A 20,623-nucleotide genomic window follows, 5' to 3' on the forward strand; every position below is an offset into this window, starting at 1 on the left:
TTAGTATTAGTGTATTGGTATATGAAGAAACTTACATTAAACAAGATTAGTTACATTTGTTAAAGTATTGTTCATTGTTAGTTCATGTTAACTAATGTTGTTAAATAATGATAACAAATGGATCCTTATTGTAAAGTGTTACCGATTACTAAATTTACATTCAAATCACGTGGCATCTAAAAACTAAATCCATAAAGGGATAGTTCACCAAAAACAGAAATGTATCTAATCATTTACTCACACTCATGCCATTCCAGATGTGTGTGACTTTCTTTTAACAGCAGAACACAAAGAAATTTTAGAAGAATGTTTCAGCTCTGTAGGTCCAAACAATGCAATTGAATAGTGATAAGACCTTTGTAGCTCCACAAATCACATAAAAGGAAAGTAATCCATATGACTCCAGTGGTTAAATCCATATCTTAAGAAGCGATATGATAGACGCGGGTGAGAAACAGATAAAAAAAGGCATTTTATTACTCTAAATCTCCAATTTCATTTTTACATCTTAAAGCCACACCTGGGGCCTGTTAGTTTTACTTTCACATCTGAAAGTGAAAGTGAAGATTTAGAGTAAACAATTAAACAAATATTTATCTGTTTCTCACCCAATGCTTTTATATCGCTTTTGAAGATATAGATTTAACCACTGCAGTCATATGGATTACTTTTATGTTTCCTTTATGTGATTTATGGAGCTACAAAGGTCTGATCACCATTCACTTGCATTATAAGTACCTACAGAGCTGAAATACTCTTCTAAGAATCTTTGTTTGCATTCTGCTGAAGAAAGAAAATAATACACATCTGGGTGTAACACTCACATGAGGGTGAGTAAATAATAAGAGAATTTTCATTTTTTTTATATATTTTTAAAAATATTTATCTAATGCAATAGTCATAGATTTTTTTAAGTGAGGTTTATTTGTCCAAACTTTTTTTGGGCCACTGTAAAAATGTTATAACGTGAGCCTATTCTGCAGCCATCAAGTCAGTGGTTAAAAAAAAAGAAAGGGGGAAGTTGTCTGTGTTTCACTTTCCTGTCACTTTTTTTCCCGGACACCCCGCCCCAAACCACATGTAACTGCTGACTCAACAGTCTAATATTCGACAGTCTAGTCTGACGCGTCATTGGCGCTCATTCACCACGATGTCCGGCCTCTTCCTCTTTCCAAAACGCTTCGTGGATCTACAGAATTAGGTCAAAGCGATACAAACGCACCGCATGGCTTACATTACACTACAAACTCAGGACTAAACGTAGAGCAGGAGACAAAACATTGAAGAAACTGTAAAACTTTCGTTCAAATCGCAACACTTGTGGCGCTTATCCGGCAACTTTTGGTTCTTACGCAAAAACGGATGTAATGGAGTTTCTGACAATCTGATCGTTCTTTTCGGTGATATACCGGATTTATGCTTTCGTTGGAGATCCTGAACTCCATCCGAAATCTGCCGCGTGTGCGTTATGCATGTGTGGTGTGTCTGTGCCCCTCCCGGTCAGGTGACAGAGGTGTGCCTAATCACTTGAATCTCTGGAGATGCTTTGTTCTATTCTACCTGTCGGTTTAGGGAAAGCTGATCTCCGGCTCTGCGTATTGAACTGCGTCCAGTACACAACTAGGACTCGGCTTCTGGCAAAACATGATCAAATAACACCAAAGGCCTCGGACCAATAGTACATATTTCTGGAAACAATATCACGTTTATTTCTATACGTAAACGTGTTATTTTGGTGCTTGAATTAACGCTGAGCCGCGCTATTTGAGGACAAAATTGTTTACGATATCGTCCAATTTGGCTCTGCCATGGAAACCGGTTTATCGCGGACCGCGAATTGAATTTTTATAGCCCTGGGAACTGAGGGGGGAAACAAATTTTAGGTTTTAATTACTTTTCTTTGGTTTGGGTACTTAAAAAAAATAAAACATTACCGAATAAAATAATTCGCTCTTTTTAATTTGCAAAGAATTCGGATCGCGTGAGGCAGCATTATGGCACACTCACAGGTTCAGTGCCTTGATGACAATCATGTGAACTGGCGTCTAAACGAATCCAAACCGGAGTTCTTATACAGCGAGGAACAGCGGCTTGCGCTCGAGGCGCTCATCACCAAAGGACGCGACGCGTTTGACTGTTATGTGAAAGAGCACGAACTACGTCCTTTCCTCTCGGAAACGGAGTTGGAGCAACTCCGCAGAACCATAGAAGATTACAAACCCGGTTCTGAGCACCAACAACCGTATGGTATGACAGAGGGAGATGACAGTACGGTGTCGTTACAGTACTGGCCCGACCGCTCTGATATCTCCTTACCGAATTTGGACCTCGGATGGCCCGATTGTAATTCTTACCGCGGAGTGACGCGCGTCAACGTGTACACGCAGCCGCCGGTGGACGGACAGGCGCATATAAAAGAGGTGGTGAGAAAGGCCATCGCTCAGGCACAGAAGGTAAGCCAGCAAATTAGAGAAACTTGTGATGCCCGATTGTGTGGCCAGTTTGTCCCATGAACACTTTATAAACTCAAAACTAAAGGTCCTTCAATGATTCTTTGCAGCACCATTTTGACTGTAGACTTCTTGAAGCTACATTATTCTATGGACGTTATAAAGTTCTTAATGTTTCAATATGTTCTTCAGATCAGAATATTGTTTAAAGGGATAGTTCACCCAAAAATTATAATTCTTTCATCCTTTACTCACCCTACATGCTCATCCCATCCTTTACTACATGCCATCCCAGATGTATATGACTTACTTTCTTCGGCAGATTACAAACAGATTTTTAGAAGAACAATGTAAGTGAATGGTGACCAGACCTTTGAAGCTCCAAAAATCACATAAAGGCCACAAAAAAGTAATCCATAAAACTTCAGTGGTTTAATCCATGTCTTCACAAGCGATATGATAGATGTGGGTGAGAAACAGATCAATATTATGTCCTTTTTATTTTTTTATTCAAAATGTGAAAGTGAAAGTGGAGATTTATATATAAAAAAGTGACATATTGATCCATACTTCAAAAGAAATTAATTCCGGCTACTACTCTTTTAATGTTTTTAGACATTTTCAATCAGGGATTTAATTAATCCTGGTTTACCATTAATAGTACATTTCTACAATGGCATCGGGAACGTCCAAGACAACATATGAAAAAAATTACTGAGTACACCTTTGAAAATGATTTAATTTTCCAAAGAACAGGAAATAACAAAGGTTCTTCTATGTAATAATCAACCCATATTTTTCAGAATTTTGAGAATATATCTCAATCGCATACACTGAAAAGGCAGCCAAAATAAACATTGGCGTATGTTTGGTTTATTTCAACATGACTTTTCACGTATACGCTGTTTAATTGTTTAAAAAGCTAACATGGAAATGCCAACAGAAATAATTGAGAACAACTAAAAAAACAAACAAACTAAAGATTTGGAACGTCCAAAGCTGCTCTCCCTTCATCTGTCCATCATCCTCATCTGTCACGTTTCCGAATCCCTTCTGGCTTAAAACTGACTCATTTGTCTTGTCAGAACATGCCAAAGCTAAACTCAGTGCTTCGGCCAATGACACATACCGGCACACATTTTTTTCCTCCCCACTGTCTTAAACACCCACACATATTTACACACTCACAAATACGCAGTCAATCAGAGAGATCCCTTAATACAAAGATATTTTGCACAATGAGAGCTTTTGATGACCTACGTGATGTAGAGGTTTAGGGTGTGTATGAGCTGTTTTGTGGCTACAGCATCATGATGTCTACTTAATAATGAAAACATACTCCATAATTACAATAGAACAGGAGTCATGACTAGTTCAAGTGTACTGTATGTATGGTCTATAATATATTGTACACTAATTCAATAATTCAAAACAATTTCCATATTGCATATAATTCATTGTTTACAATAAACATTAACTTTGCTTGTGTATGTTTTTTACTTGCAGATGATAGCAATAGTTATGGATGTTTTCACCGATGTGGACATTTTTAAGGATCTAATAGAAGCTGGATTTAGGAAGAAAGTGGCTGTGTACATTATTATAGACAATACAGCTGTACAGGACTTCTTACTTATGTGTGGGAGAGCAAACATGCACAGAGGACACCTCAGTGTGAGTTAAAGGCACTTGAAAGCATTTATGCACACCTGTTTTCGTCTCATGCACATCCATAGACTCATGTATAATAGCTCTTACAGCACAGCTGTTGTAGTAATCATAATAATCTAAATGGCTAACACTTAACCTTAAGGTTCTAGGCATTAACAAATGCAGTAGACATCGTGAACTAACAATGAACAGTCATTTTTTACAGCATTTATTAATCTTAGTTTAATTTGAAAATATACGATTGTTCATTGCTAGCTCAGAATGCATTAACTTGCACTAACTTATACTAACTTGTAATGCAAAATGAGCATGTGTAGAAATGAACATTAACCAAGACAACAAAAAAAAAATGCTGTAAAACTATTATTTATTGTCAGTTCTTGTTATCGAATTTTAACATGCATAACCTTGTGTTACCTTACTGTACGTTACACTGAAAAACCTAATAACTTGACTTTACACAATTATTTGAGTAAACCTGTTCCCCCATTGAATTGAGTAATGGGGTCTCCAAAATCGGTGTAATTAAGTTCACTTAACTTGGTGATTATATTGAATGAACATAACTATTTATGTTAAGGTAACTAGATGCAAGTAGACTCAACTCAGATTTGCGATTTAAATGTTGTTGTTCCTACTTAATCATTCTAATAAAATGGACTCAAACTTAGGTCATACAATAACACAGCATGGATAAAGAAGATTATAACTGATTGTAGTTCAGTCATTAAATAAGCTTATTTCTCCACAGAAATGCAAAGACACCTGCACTACAGTGGCACGTGCACAAGGAGCAATTGCAACTATTTAAATGCCCCATATGTTCCCTTTGACCAAGGAAACATAATTAAATAATTCAAGCGCAAGATATTATGGGTATTCCCCATTGTCTAAATTTCGTACTCGACAGTTTCAGTTATTTACACTTAAAATCTCAAAATCTGACATTTCAAGTAGTGTTTAATTAAGACTAATTATCTTAATCTTCGCTGTAATGACAACATTAAGGTTTACAGTGTACCTCTAAATCTCATGAATCATCCTGTTTCAGTAGGTGTGTAGTGTTGACACTGAAAAGTTTAGGCTACCTAACCCTAACTATTAGGCCTAACCCTAACCTTTCCCTAACCCTAGCAGAATAAAATGCATTCACAACAAAATTTAGATCTGAAATAGTTTTTTCCTTTTAAATATGGGTTTACAAGAGACAGATGGTGAATGACTGTTTTGTATAATATTTTAATATATGTGGGTTTATGTGTGTTTGAAAAACAATGTGTGTTTGTAGCATCTGCGGGTGCGATGCATCGGTGGTTTGGAATTCTACACGCGATCAGCTCAGAAGCTTCGTGGCTCACTGAGTCAGAAATTCATGTTTGTGGATGGAGACCGTGCTGTGTCTGGATCATACAGGTTTGTTAATGTGTGTTAATGTGTTTGTATATTATGCACAAACATGAATCTGTATATCTTAAATGCAGCCTAATCACACCAGAAACTAGTTTGTGTCTATAGGCTGATGCTTGTCCTGTTAGTAAATACTGTTTGCCTTGTTTTGGGAATTTATTTTGCTGGTGAATAATTGTAATAATACATTTGTTTTTAATGATGAAGCAGCTTTGCTTATACTGCTTAGCAGGCATCATGTTTTCAATTAGTGCTAACTATTGTTGAGAAAGCTACTTTGAAACCGTATCTTGCCAAACTACATGCTTAATGTTTATTGAATTTTCCAATGGAATCAGCCATCCAAATTTGGCTACGGCAGAAAGTCCCTGAGCAGAAATGAAAACTAAATCATTGCAACTGGCTACTGGCAATAAAATAGTTATACTACAGTGAAACTATCCATTTACTTTTGGAGGCAATATTTTTTTTAATTACGCTACTATCATTTTATAATCAGGTATTTGTATGCCACAAAATCATTAAAAGAATATTCTGTGTTCAATACAAGTTACGCTCAATTGACCGCATTTGTGGCATAATGTTGATAACTACAAAAAGTAGGTTCTTCCCTCCTTTTCTTTAAAAGACGTAACATTTTTCCAGTGGTTTACAGGGTTAAAGTGAGGCACTTACAATGTAAGTCAATGGGGGCAATCTATAACATGTTGAAATACTCACTGTATCAAAAGTATAGCCACAAGACGTAAACAATATGTGCATTAACACGATTTTAGTGTTACTAGTCTTTCCTGTGTAAAGTTACATTAAATTGTAAACTGTGTTGCCATGACGACATGCCATAAACCTTAAAACGACTGTAAAAATGTTGATTTAAAAACTTCAGAGCTCTGTAAAGTTTTAACAGAAGAATTAATGTAAGTGCTTTTTATTAAAATAAAGCTGGAAATTTCTGTCTTTTAAACCCTCCAAAAATTGGTCCATTCACTTCCATTGTTTGCTCACTGTAACCTCGAAAAGGAGAGAAAATATTTTTTGTGGTAATCAACATTGTCACTAATGCTTTTGATTTCTTTTAGGATCTATCGTTGTTGAAATAGGGTGACGTCAAACGGGGATGCATAAACTTAAAAAGTAAAAACAAATTTAAATATCAAAACCCCCCTCCATAAATATTACTGTAGCTAAAAAAATGGCTTGTTATTATAAAAGCTACACTATAATTTCATTAGTGTTAAAACATCTAAGCTAATGTCATGCTGCTGAAAAATTTGGTAAATTTTACTTCGTTACTACTTTTAATTACTTAAACTGGTAGCACATATTTGGAGGGCTTCTCCGGATGTCTGTATTCTTGTTTAAACTAAACCTAAAATATGTGTGCTGTTTGTCCCATTATGTTTAAACATTTAGTTTTATAACGGTGTTTTATAGAGTCCTCAATTATGCTTTTTGGGTTTCAGTTTTACATGGACTGCTTCCCGTCTGGATCGTAACATCATAACAGTCATGACAGGTCAGGCTGTGGAGACCTTTGACAAGCAGTTCCGTGAGCTGTACCTGAACTCTCGCGGGGTCATCCTATCCAAGATCCCACTGGCAGACCCACCAGAGCCTGAGCCTGTCATAATCACTGTTCCTCCCCCTGTTTCAGCAACTGTCGCAAGAAAACTCATTAACCCCAAATACGCACTGGTAAATGTGGATGCATCAACCAAAGCCTCTTCGGACAAAGCTAGAGCCAGCAATAAGTCCCCGAATCCAATGGTCCAGATTAAGAAGCCCAAACGTGAATTACCGGAGGGACCACCAATGCATCCAGGACTTGCAGGTTTGTTAAAGGCAGATCTCATTTCCTACTTGCCCATCTGGCCTGAGCCAGACCCACCCAGCGATGTTATTGGGTTTATTAATATTCGTGACACAAGCAAGCCAGCACCGGTGCATTTAATGCGCTCGCAGATGTGTGGAACATCGCAAGCAATCCGCTTCAAAGACCCTTTCTTCTCCCCACCTGAGGAACTTCCAGAAAAGGCAATTCCCCGACCTAAAGTAACACTTTCTTCTAAAACTGATACTGTAAATGCAAACATTCAATCAAGTACCCAGCCTCCGAAAGATATTCAACCAAATACTAATTCTAGCAGCATTCATCAAGATGCACCAGTTTGTATCTCCCATTTGTCAACCACCCAATTGCAGGAGCCCAATCCCAACCCTACTCCAGAAGAGCAGCAGCCAAACCCTAAACCCATGCTTTCCTCTTCAGAGAACCAACCTGCTTCAGTACCACCCATTCCCAAGCCTCGCACCTTACAGGTTGTGGTTAATACACCTGAGGGATCTGGAGATGCAGAGATCAGTTTAGTTAAAAGAGAGAAGATCCAGACAATGAACTCAAAGGGTAAAAGTAGGGGCACTCATGGAAATGATACTGACAGCATTATTGTGACTTGTTCAGATTCATTAAAGGATGAGAATTCCTCAACTTCAGAAGAGTATTTTGAGTGCACAGACTCTGGTAGCTCAAGTCCTAACGACAAGCTCTCTAACGGAATGATAACGGGTTCTGGTCGCTTTGTAGACCACAGCCATGACACGCTTAATTTGATGGCGAGGTTCTCTCAATCTATGGTGGACTTGCGATCAGATGGCTTCGAGCAAGAGCTACAAAGTACTGCTGAGAAGAATCTCCTGAACACGCAGAACAAAGGCAAAGCAAAGGTAGGACTTTGATTTATTGTGTCGGCATGTTAGTTTGAGTGTAAAAGTGTTTTTTATCAGATTTATCACTAGCAGTCCATAAACGTGGGCGTGTTTCAAATAGACCAGGGCGTGTTGTGGAAAGCACCAAGGCATGTCAGTGTGCTTTCCGGGACTCTGTCGACATTTCCAGCATGTCTGAACCTGCTAGGAGAGTTAACACACATATGGGGGTGGTGGGTTGGCAGGGGGCAAAATGTAAATAAAGTTACCTACAAGACACGAAAATGAAAATAGCATGTTGTTAGGCTTTATCAGCTTCCTCATTGGGTGGAATTTCCACATGGAATCAGCTGTCCAAATGTGGCTTTGATAAAAATTTCCTGTGCTGAAGTTGGCAGGAAACTATTGCACAGCCCTTTTAATGTTCTACTATTATCACATTCAAAGTCGAACTTAGTCTTATCCTGAATTCTTTCCATTATGTCAATTTTTTTCTTTTAAAATTCAGTTATGTATAACTTAAATTGCCTTTAAACCACCACTGTTTCGAATTATTTTTGGGGCATAATGGGCATTAGTTAAAGCACACACACTGTTTAAATTGATGGAAATGAAAACAAGGCTGTGTGGTATAGAAGAACACTCATTTCAATAGGTTTTATCTTTATGTACATTGGTATCGTATTTATTTAGATGACTAAATATTGAAAAATAAATTTTTCCCAAAAATTCCTAAAATTACAAATCCAGAAAACTTGGATTGTGAAAAATTGACATCGGACCTTAAGACAGTAGAGCCTATTGAATGGACTGTAATTCTATCCCTCATTATCGTCTACCCTGACTTAGAGCCAACTACCCTGGTAAGCTTAAACCAGCTTAAGGTTGTAGTAAGTGGTCGAACAATATACAGTATCTGAGGCTGATAAATCGGCTGATATTCTGAATTCTTAAATTAGCGGCATCTGTCCGTACATTTTTCCTGTTTGGCCGCTGCGGCGCCAAGAATCAACTGCTTGCATGTGAATGAGCTGTCTGAGACATGAAAATGATCAATCACAGCTCATTTAGTTTGTTTGTGCCATCATATGAACTTTTTCACACTCTGGGTTTTGGAACGCGGAAGCAAACGTTTGCAGGGTAAACTTCAACAGCGGTGAATGGAAGATCACAGCAAATATGACTTTCACTCATCCATTTCCTCGAAGACCAAAAGAAAAAAAATCCACTCTTACATTTGAATGACTTTCCAGAAGAGGAAAAAATAGAGATATGTATAAGATAAAAAAATTGCGATATTTACGCTGCTAAATAATCATCACAGTCTGTGAAAAAGGTCAATAAAAGACAGGTGTGCAACACAATCTCATTTAAATATTCCTGCTAGTTTGTTTCACTCGCTCGCTCTCTCTCTCTCTCTCTCACTTCTCAACAGTTTCATGTGACTACTGTGTTGTCTAATGATACAAAGGGAAATATAAATAAAACTTCTATCACATGTCATCTGCAAATATGTGGATATCTCGTTTGAACATTCTGTATTCACAAACCTCACAAAACATATGCAAATCTGTGTTTTTCCTGTGGAGCACTTGCATATTTTCCTCTTAAGCGTGTTTTATAATAGACTGGATCAAAACTGTGTCCCTCTGACTCATTGGTCAGTCCGTGACACTCAAAGCAGATGATCCAGGCGAAGTAAACTAGAAGCGGTCAGTAAAAGCAGTAGAGCAACTTCAAAGTAAAAACGCTTCATGTGTGGTATAAGTACATGTTATATGCACAGTTCTCTGTATCTACAATTAGTTTGATTCTGTCTTTTTTTTTGTTGAGAAAATGTGATCACTAATGTGCACAAACTGTCCATGGTTGCTGGATTACTGTGTGCACTGTTGTTATTTCTTCCTAATGTATTCCAATTTCCCTAAAGTGGTAAGACTATACCGAAATCAGGAGAAACTGCTATCTACCATCTTAAAAAAAATTGAAATTCTAAATTTGAAAGTTAAAGTTTTGTTTATGTACGTGTCATTCTGGGTCTGAAATTAACATCTGGCAAGCACCAAATGTGGCTAAATTACATTGTGGATTTGGCTGGTGAATTACGCAGTGTCATACGCCACTTTGGTGGGCGCTTTTTTTGTCAAATTGTGTTCGTTTAGTAATCAATGGGGTCCTGTAGGTCTTCAGTCAGTAAGTTTGCAGGTCTTTACATGGAACGGCTCTCATTAGCTAGTCCCGCTGCTCATTGAAAGTCTCAGTTAGCAGTAGGGATACTGTGCTCGTGTACTTGTATGTGTGGAGCCGGTGTTGTGTTGAAGCCGGCTCCTTGGCTCACACTTGCGTGCTCTGTTTGTTGCAAATTACCGCAAGCGGAGCGTTAATTTGCTTCATACAGACTTCATATTTATTTAATAAAATAGTAGCCATTTGCAGTTTATTAATCACTTGGAGTCACGTTGCGATCGGTTTTTCAGAGGTGAAAACGTCCGTTAAAACACAAAAAAAACGGAATTAAAATTTAAATGGAAAAAAGAACCACAGAAATATGTCACTACTATATAGTTTTATTTAAGTTATATTATTTATTTAGTTAAGTTATATTCACTGTACTACTACTGCTGCTAATAATAATAAATCAATAGTAATCGCACAATATTTGACAAAAATAACTTCAATGCTGTATTTTGGATTGTGCTGTGAGGTTCTGAATAAAACCACCTCATTTGATAAAATAATACAATTATATGTTTTAAATTAATTGTTATATTTTAATTTGATTAAAGTTTATAAATATTTAGACACAATTTTGATGATAATAAACCGTTGTGGTGGATTTCAGAAAAAAATTAAACAAAACGTTATCAGTATAGGCGAGCACAGAAAAGGAAGTATCGGTACTCGTTCCCCCCCAAAAAAAAATATGGTATGAGGACATGCCCAGTTAGCAGTAAATCTATGAGCCGGCTCTTTTTTGTGAATCAAAAAGACTTCTGAATCAGTTGGAGCTGGCTGGTAAGAAAACAAACTAGCTAGAATATGTTTTCATTTACTAAAAAATGTATTTATTGTTATATTAAATTGTGTGATTATATCGGCCGCCCTGCCCTTTGGATATTGTCATCGACCATTAAAAAAAAAACATATTGGTCGAGCTGTAGTTATAGCTGTTTTTTCATAATTTCGAGCTGGTCCAAGCTGGTTAATTTAAAAAAGTTGTACATTATGACATTATTTTCATGAAAGTTAAGCACAATTATAATTACAGCAATGCGAAAAAAGGTAGTCATTATTGTACTCATTACCACATTTGTTTTATAATATATTATTTACATTATAAAGTATTTGTACATCATAGTAGTACTCCCTTTGTTCTGTCTTTCATTTTTGCTGGTTTTTATATAAAAAAAAATAATACAGTAAAAAAGAAAAGTCTGCTTTGCGGAAATGAGAATTATCATTGAAACTAAATGATAAAAAAATTAAAATAATAATTGTGCATGTTATGGATTAAACTGTGTCAGCCCTCTTTCCAAATGAATATGTATATCATCTGCAACACTTACATTTGCTCCAAGGTAAATTAAAGCTAATAACTGAACGTTAGTTTCTTTACGTATTTATTCAGTTCTTAGAAAATGCGATAGTAAATAAAGAGTTCACAACGTCATAGCGAGTGTGTAATGAGATGTTATAAATAGCTCCGTTCACTTACGCTAATGTTATTTGAAGTGTAATCGCCATTAAATTACTTTTTTTTTCTCTTTTCAAGTGACTAACAATCGATTGCCTTGATTCTGATTCACAGTTTTTAATCAAATTACTGAGTATTTTAACAATTTCTTTTACAAAAAACTTCAGATAAATATGCACAATGTCACACATCATACCAACCCACGTAAAAATATTACCCATTTCGTTTATGAGAATATTTTGCCAAAAACCGCGTCGTTCACAGCAATCGATAATCATCTGGAAAATCTTCTGATTATCATTGCGTGAAAAAGGAGTTGATCCCAAGCCTAATTGAAACCAAAGGGAATAGCAAATGCAAAACGTTCCAACACTTTAAGGGTAATGACAACTGGGGGTTAAAATGCCTTTTGAGGTGTTCTGAAATTAATCACTATGAATAAAATCTTAATGGTCCTAAATGTATGTAAGCTTCATTTTCTAGATGCAAAATATAATTTTGACATTTTCTTGACTGATTTCATGAGAATCTAGCTAGATTTAGGTGGCTGTCCAGCTCGACTACTGACTGAGCTGGTAGGCCATCTTGGTCAAGATGGTAATGTTTGGTAAACCACCAGCCACCATGGTCCAAAAACCAGCTTGACCACCTTAAGCTGGTATGACATGGTTTTTCTTTGGCTAGCCTTTTGGATCCAGAACCTTAAGTCTTTAAAAGTGAAAAATGCTTTGACAAAAGATTACATAGAACTGGATTTTTGCAGCAGTATACAACAGCTGGATCATGTGTAGAGTACCTGGGTAGAGAGCCCTGCTGATCATGCCAGGTAGGATGATGAAGATCATGGGAAGCATCTTGAGATAGCTGGCAAAGATGGATGCGCCTTTGGCGTGACTCAGATTCTTGGCTGACAAAGACCTCTGCACGATTACCTGCCAAGTTATATGATCAAATACAATTTTTATTCAGTCAAACATGACCCTTTCCTGTTTAAACATTACTTCTGAATCAAAGTATGCAAATGGACTAATGAATAAAGAATAAAAGCCCAAAAAATGCAGACTTAAGGAATAATTTGTAATTAATATTTGCAAGGGATAGTTCACAATTTTGTCATAAATTACTCAGCAGTCTACGTGACTCTTGTGGCATATTCCAAGTCTTCAGAAACATGTACATTTTGGGTATGCATCCAGAAGACGTAGAATATGACACACAAATCACACTGACCACTTTTATGATACTTTTGGGTGCTTTTTTTAAGCTTAAAAGTGCCAATCAATTGCCATTGTATTGAAAAGACAGGAAGTATTAATTAAAACATCTTCTTTTGTGTCTTTTCCACCTAAGAATGACATGCGGGTGAGAATTATGACAGTATCCTCATTTTTGGTTGTACAATTGCTTTAATTCTTCACTAGAGTGACTTGAAATCCTATCTGAAAACTATCTGTTATTCATTTTCTTTCTCACATGTACTTTCCTCCCCTTTAGTTTTATCAACTGGTCTCCAGGTCACCAGTTCGAGACTCTTATGGCCGGGCCAAAGTTGTGATTGCTAAACCTGGAGTGTTCCACAGACCCCCTAAAAGCTGCGGCCATGTCATCGGAGGTCACAGGTATTGGCAGGGAAAGATATTTGCCTCTGAACGTCCCCCAAGTGGATCAGGACAACAAAACCCAAATCGCACTGGTCGGTCTCCTAGAAGACACAGCCCTGCCTATAAAATAGAAGGACTGCAAACCAGCCAATCACCTATTCATCGGCTCAAACACTCAAACTCCTGCTCTCCCACTCAGCGGACCTCTCAAACGAAATCTCCATCGCCCCGGAGACAAGTTGAGACTCGTACACCCTTAGGAATCTCCCTTTCCAAACTCTCCCACTTCAAACACCTTCGGGGGAGGGTTCCAGTGAACACCGCTGGTTTTGGCTTGGAGGATAAATTTGTGTCGCATGGACAAAATGAAAAGTGATTTATGATCCACCCCCCAAACCCAAAAAAACAACTACTTTGTATTGATTACAAAGGTATGAATGTGCAATGATGTAGCCACCAGTTTTCATTGGCATAGACTTAGAATCCTTTAAACTGGAATTTAACTGGATCTTCAATCTGACACCAGTGTTACGTTCAAAAAACAGTGAAGTTTCCAAACTCAACGCACAGAGCTGGACAGTATATCTGTGTGTGGAAATAAAAGTTCCACACTTGTTACAAACAGCCTGACTCTTTGTTGTCATGTGCTTATGAGTAATCTGGACTGCAAGACATTTGGTGGTGGATTTGTGGCCATGGTGATGGCAATTTCACATTCACGTCTATATTGACTAACAGTGTTTTAGATTGAGAAATGGCTAAGGTTGGAAATGGCTAAGATACAAACCTGACCAACACACTAAGGTAATTTTACAAATTCATAGACATTTGCACACACATACACACACTAATATTGCGTGTTTTGAATTTTCAATTTCCTTTCCTTCTAATACTTATGGCTTAGCGATAAAACAATGTAGTTACTTATCAAGAAAAAATACATTCCTTGATATCGATGATAAACTTTTGAGTAATTTTCTATATTTGGAATATGTTCTACATGTATGCTATGTTAAATCACGAGCCGTTCAGCAAAGTTATACACACAACTAACTAACTGAATCACAGTCATTAAATCAGCTGGTTAGGGAGTATTAGCTGGCTAGCATCTACACAGCCCTGCTGTCATAAAAACCAGTACTAAGGCTAGGTAGCTAGCAACTAGCTATCCAGCTAATATGATATTGTTGTGTACCGAACAAGACAGCACTGACAATGTAATACAGCTATTGACTGACCACAACAGCAACATCATTGCTGTATATTTGGTACTATTTAGTTAAAAGTGTTTTAATGATCCATAGCGCTGTCACGTCTGCTTATTTAAAAAAAAAGGCAAGACATTATTTCTAATTGTGACGTTTATTAGCGGTTGGCAGTCCAGCTTATGGTGCATTACCAACACCTTCTGAGCTGGAGTGTGGACCATCACAAGAAAGTCATTTAGTGGAATTAACCGTTTGCTGAAGATGATGATATTGACGAAATTTCATCGAAAAAGTTGTTTGCATTTATTTTTGAGGTCTAACAAACTTTTGGAATGAATTCCCTTCCCCATTAATGGTATGAAATGTATATTGTGATAATTGTTGATATTGAACGATATGAAAATAAATGTTGTAATAATATTTTTGGCCATATCGCCCAGCCCTACTAATACCTCACATTGTCATTTCTTGCCATAGTTTAAAGTTTATTTCAAATTCAGTTGACATCTCAAACATTTTGCACATTTTACAGCAACCAGTCTGAAGCAAAGGTACAAGTTGAGCTCAAACAACATCATTTGTGGCATAATGTTGACTAACACAAAAGATAATTTTGACTTGTCCCTCATATATATATATATATATATATATATATATATATATATATATATATATATATATATATATTTATGTAGTTGCGTAAGGTGCAAAAGTCATGGTTATGGTAAGGCAAAAGCATTTGAAGTGAATGGGGCCAGTCCATAATCCATAAAATGATTTCAAAATTATAGCCAACATGATGTAAACATTTATGTTAACATAATATTAGTGTGATAAAATCAGGAATTTATCAGCATTACAGGGTTTACCACCTTTACCTCGTCTGATAATATTGGTTATCTGTATTATTGGATAATTCTTTACACAGATAAGGTTAGTAAGTGATTTAATCACACTTAAATCATGTTAAAATATATAATGTTTATGCCTAGTTTTGAAGCAGTGTGTATTGTAGCATTTATGGACCATTCACTTCCATTGTGCTTTACTATAACTTATGGTGGTAATCAATATTATGCCACACATGCTGTCGACTGAGCTTAACTTGTATTGGACCTGGAATATTTCTTTAAAATGCTAGTCTGCACACACTGATTACTACAGATTCTGTAGTCTACTTGAATAATTTAGAAACTTTTTAAATGGACACTTGATTCAATTTGCTTTGTTAATATATACCTGTATGGCATGCTTAAAAGGTTGTACTGATCTGTGCCTTACTGTTGATTGTTCAGCCAAGAAAACATTGTAAATATGTCTTTCTAAAAAAAGTATTTCTTTCATGGAACACAAAAGTAGATGTTAGGCAGAATGACGGCCTCAGTCACCGTTCGCTTTTATTGAGAGTTGAAAAACATATGGCAATGACTGAAGTCCAGGGATGGAAAAAAAATCAAGGCTTAATCAGTTCCAGTATCTTTACAACTGCAGTCTTTGTGGCGAGAGAAAAAAAAAAAAAGATGCAATAAATTGCTTATTGCCAATGCAAATCACAATGCAAAATGTGTTTGCAGTACTGTCCTCTGTGTGGGTTTTTTACAATTTGGGAAAACCAGGGTTGGCTTATTATCTATTTTCAGAGTAATTTGTGTATGTTTATACATACCTGATCAGTGCACCAGTACCAGGTTGCAAGAATGGTTAATCCCAGTGTCATGCCGGGCCAGGGTAAGTCTCCATGCACGGGGTCTCTGAATAGGTGCATGGCATCAGCCCTTGGCAGATGACATGTCGTGTTTGGGATAATCTTAGATGGCACAGCTTTCAAATACACGCTCTCCAGGTTACTGTAGCCTCCAATCTTATTAAATGCTGTAATGTGCAGAGATGCATATCAGACAAATCTACTAATGATTTTGGTCAAATGTAGAGTTCAACATATATTTCTTTTTAAAGTAGTGTCGAAACAACATGTGGTTAACTTGTATTACAAATGGAATGTAAATTTTGTATTTTTTCTAATAAAAAATACTATTTAAATTTCTAACTTGTTTAAGCAATGTACTTTGTGTATGTCATAGTGATATTTTATTCATTGATATATTACTCCATAGGATTCTTTTCAGAATCTTGGTCATTCTGAATCTTCACATTTAGTTGTCACTCGAAACTTTTCACATTGCACCTGGTTAGGACACATTATGTGGAAAATCTTTTTTTTTTTTATAAGTCATATTAGGCTACCTATTATTTGCCAATTTCACAATATAGAGTTTCTTTAAACATATAAGGGGAGACCGGGGCTAGTTGTCATATTTTTACTCCAGTGAATATTACTTGGGGTAGGTTTATTTTTTAAGTCAATTTCTATATAGCCTTCTATAGTCCTATATAAAACCTATTTAACTTTTTCATGGTTATCAAAAGCTTTCCAGCTAAATTTTAAAAGTAAAACGATTATAAAGCACAAAATTATTCTTCAAATGGCACAAATGTGAAAGTTAATGTAGAAATGTATAAAACCATTGTTTTGACCAACAAGAACATATATGGCACTTAAACATCGGTGAAAACTTGCCCTTACCTTACATTTATGAAAATTATCCTTGTCCTGAGAACATTTGGTGAAACTTTAGGTTAAAATCTACCTTCATTATATATTTATTCTTGTCCTAATATATGCAAATGTGGTTTTACTGTGTTCAATCAACAATGTAACAGATTATTTTAACTTTTAGTTATCATAACTTAAAATGTAGAGTTAGAATAACTACCCTGGATTGATCTTGTTGAGATCACTATCCAAGCTTTTGTTGGCTGAACTTGTGACAAGTTATTGAACTTTTGATCTGAAATAAAAAGAATTCAACGGTACTACGCACATCATGCTCACATATTTTAATTCCCAGCATGCTCTGTGGCATGCAAATTGCAATGTTACAGTTTTTCTTAAGGCAGCACGAACACTTTTGTTGAAACAAGATTTCTTTTTTTTTTTTTTACAGCAATTACACAAATACGATGACACTGGAATTTTAATGTGGAGTGAACCAATTATTCTTCAAAAATATTCTATTTTAAGAGGGTTTTTGTGCTAGGTGTTTAAAAACCAGCATACAAAACCTCTTCTGGACAAATTTGTGCAATTGATCTTTTGACTCAAAACTGTATAGTTACTAAGATATAGCCCTTGTGAATACTTCCCTGCCCTATAACCAGCCGACCATCACAGTTAATGTAAGATACATTTTTCCTCCTAGTGGGATTTGTTGAAAATATGAAATATCTGTACATGCATATATATAACCCTATAACCCTTGTGTAAGCCACATACAGTGCATTTAGAAAGTAAAATCAGTAACTGATTTTTGATGACTTTGCAAATTTATGTATATACAGGTGAAACTCGAAAAATTAGAATATCGTGCAAAAGTTCATTAATTTCAGTAATTCAACTTAAAAGGTGAAACTAATATATTATATAGACTCATTACAAGCAAAGTAAGATATTTCAAGCCTTTATTTGATATCATTTTTATGATTATGGCTTACAGCTTATGAAAACCCCAAATTCAGAATCTCAGAAAATTAGAATATTGTGAAAAGGTTCAGTATTGTAGGCTCAAAGTGTCACACTCTAATCAGCTAATTAATCCAAAACACCTGCAAAGGGTTCCTGAGCCTTTAAATGGTCTCTCAGTCTGGTTCAGTTGAATTCACAATCATGGGGAAGACTGCTGACCTGACAGTTGTGCAGAAAACCATCATTGACACCCTCCACAAGGAGGGAAAGCCTCAAAAGGTAATTGCAAAAGAAGTTGGATGTTCTCAAAGTGCTGTATCAAAGCACATTAATAGAAAGTTAAGTGGAAGGGAAAAGTGTGGAAGAAAAAGGTGCACAAGCAGCAGGGATGACCGTAGCCTGGAGAGGATTGTCAGGAAAAGGCCATTCAAATGTGTGGGGAGCTTCACAAGGAGTGGACTGAGGCTTCAAATGTCAGTATTCCTCTTGTCAAGCGGCTCCTGAACAACAAACAACGTCAGAAGCGTCTTACCTGGGCTAAAGAAAAAAGAACTGATCTGTTGCTCAGTGGTCCAAAGTCCTCTTTTCTGATGAGAGCAAATTTTGCATCTCATTTGGAAACCAAGGTCCCAGAGTCTGGAGGAAGAATGGAGAGGCACACAATCCAAGATGCTTGAAGTCCAGTGTGAAGTTTCCACAGTCTGTGTTGGTTTGGGGAGCCATGTCATTGGCTGGTGTTGGTCCACTGTGCTTTATTAAGTCCAGAGTCAACGCAGCCGTCTACCGGGACATTTTAGAGCACTTCATGCTTCCTTCAGCAGACAAGCTTTATGGAGATGCTGACTTCATTTTCCAGCAGGACTTGGCACCTGCCCACACTGCCAAAAGTACCAAAACCTGGTTCAATGACCATGGTATTACTGTGCTTGATTGGCCAGCAAACTCGCCTGACCTGAACCCCATAGAGAATCTATGGGGCATTATAAGAGAAAGATGAGAGACATGAGACCAAACAATGCAGAAGAGCTGAAGGCCGCTATTGAAGCATCTTGGTCTTCCATAACACCTCAGCAGTGCCACAGGCTGATAGCATCCATGCCACGCCGCATTGAGGCAGTAATTAATGCAAAAGGGGCCCAAACCAAGTACTGAGTACATATGCATGATTATACTTTTCAGAGGGCTGACATTTCTGTATTTAAAATCCTTTTTTTATTGATTTCATGTAATATTCTAATTTTCTGAGATTCTGAATTTGGGGTTTTCATAAGCTGTAAGCCATAATCATCAAAATTATATCAAATAAAGGCTTGAAATATCTTACTTTGCTTGTAATGAGTCTATATAATATATTAGTTTCACCTTTTAAGTTGAATTACTGAAATTAATGAACTTTTGCACGATATTCTAATTTTTCGAGTTTCACCTGTGTATATATATATATATATATATATATATATATATATAAACCTGAAATATCGCATTGACATAAGTATTCAGACCTTTTGATATGACACTTGAAATTTAGCTCAGGTGCATCCCATTTCTTTGGATCATATTTCAGATGTTTCTACACTTTGATTGGAGTCCACCGGTAGCAAATTAAATTGATTGGACATGATTTGGAAAGGCACACATCTGTGTATATAAGTTCTCACAGCTAAAAATGCATATCAGAGCGAAAACCAAGTGTGGTCAAAGAAACTGCTTCCAGAGTTCAGAGACAGGATTGTGATGAGGCACAGATCTGGGGAGGCTACAAAAAAATTTCAGCTTTATTGAAGGTTCCCAAAAGCACAATGGCCTCCATAACTCTTAAATGGAAGAACTTTGGAACAATCAGGCCTCTTCCTAGTGCTGGCTGCCTGGCCAAACTGAGCAATCTGGGGAGAAGGGCCTTGGTAAGAGAAGTGATCAAGAACCCGATGGTCACTCTGGCTGAGCTCCAGAGATCATGTGTGGAGATGGGAGAAACTTGCAGAAGGACAACCATCACTTCAACACTCCACCAATCTGGGCTTTATGGCACAGTGGGCAGATAGAAGCTTCTTCTCAGTTCAAGACATACAAAGGCCAACAGACAACACAAGAATGACTTAGGGACAACTCTGTGAATGTCCTTGAGTGGCCCAGCCAGTGCCCGGACTTGAACACAATTGGACTTCCCCTTCTGTCACTCACTCAACGTTGTGTCGATTGTAGTGACACAAGGGGTCTCTTCTGAGAGCCTTGCGTACCTCTGAACCAATGTCATATTGGCAGACAGAATTTGCATTCCCGCCCCCGGACATATGGTATAAAGGGGAGCAAATGTCAGACAGATTATTTTCTTCGGAACCGAACGGTTGTGTGATCAGCGAGCT

General features: G+C 36.9%; 2 protein-coding genes across 2 annotated transcripts in view; one reads left to right on the forward strand and one right to left on the reverse strand.

The window, feature by feature from the left end:
- Positions 1 to 20,623, reverse strand: part of slc5a10 (solute carrier family 5 member 10) — a 44,633-nt gene that overhangs the window by 15,370 nt on the left and 8,640 nt on the right. The window contains exons 8-9 of the mRNA XM_052126997.1: positions 16,404 to 16,609; positions 12,725 to 12,860 (exon numbers count right to left, since the gene is read on the reverse strand). Of these exons, the coding sequence (XP_051982957.1) occupies positions 12,725 to 12,860; positions 16,404 to 16,609 (342 nt within the window). The remainder of the gene's footprint in view (positions 1 to 12,724; positions 12,861 to 16,403; positions 16,610 to 20,623) is intronic.
- LOC127644007 (protein FAM83G) lies at positions 1,208 to 16,372 on the forward strand. Its single transcript, XM_052126996.1, has 5 exons — positions 1,208 to 2,453; positions 3,957 to 4,124; positions 5,410 to 5,534; positions 6,992 to 8,252; positions 13,423 to 16,372. The coding sequence occupies exons 1-5, from the start codon at positions 1,995 to 1,997 to the stop codon at positions 13,903 to 13,905; spliced, it is 2,496 nt and encodes an 831-aa protein (XP_051982956.1). The 5' UTR covers positions 1,208 to 1,994; the 3' UTR covers positions 13,906 to 16,372.

This window comes from Xyrauchen texanus, chromosome 5 (assembly GCF_025860055.1).
Source record: "Xyrauchen texanus isolate HMW12.3.18 chromosome 5, RBS_HiC_50CHRs, whole genome shotgun sequence".
NCBI classification, from domain to species: Eukaryota; Metazoa; Chordata; class Actinopteri; order Cypriniformes; family Catostomidae; genus Xyrauchen; species Xyrauchen texanus.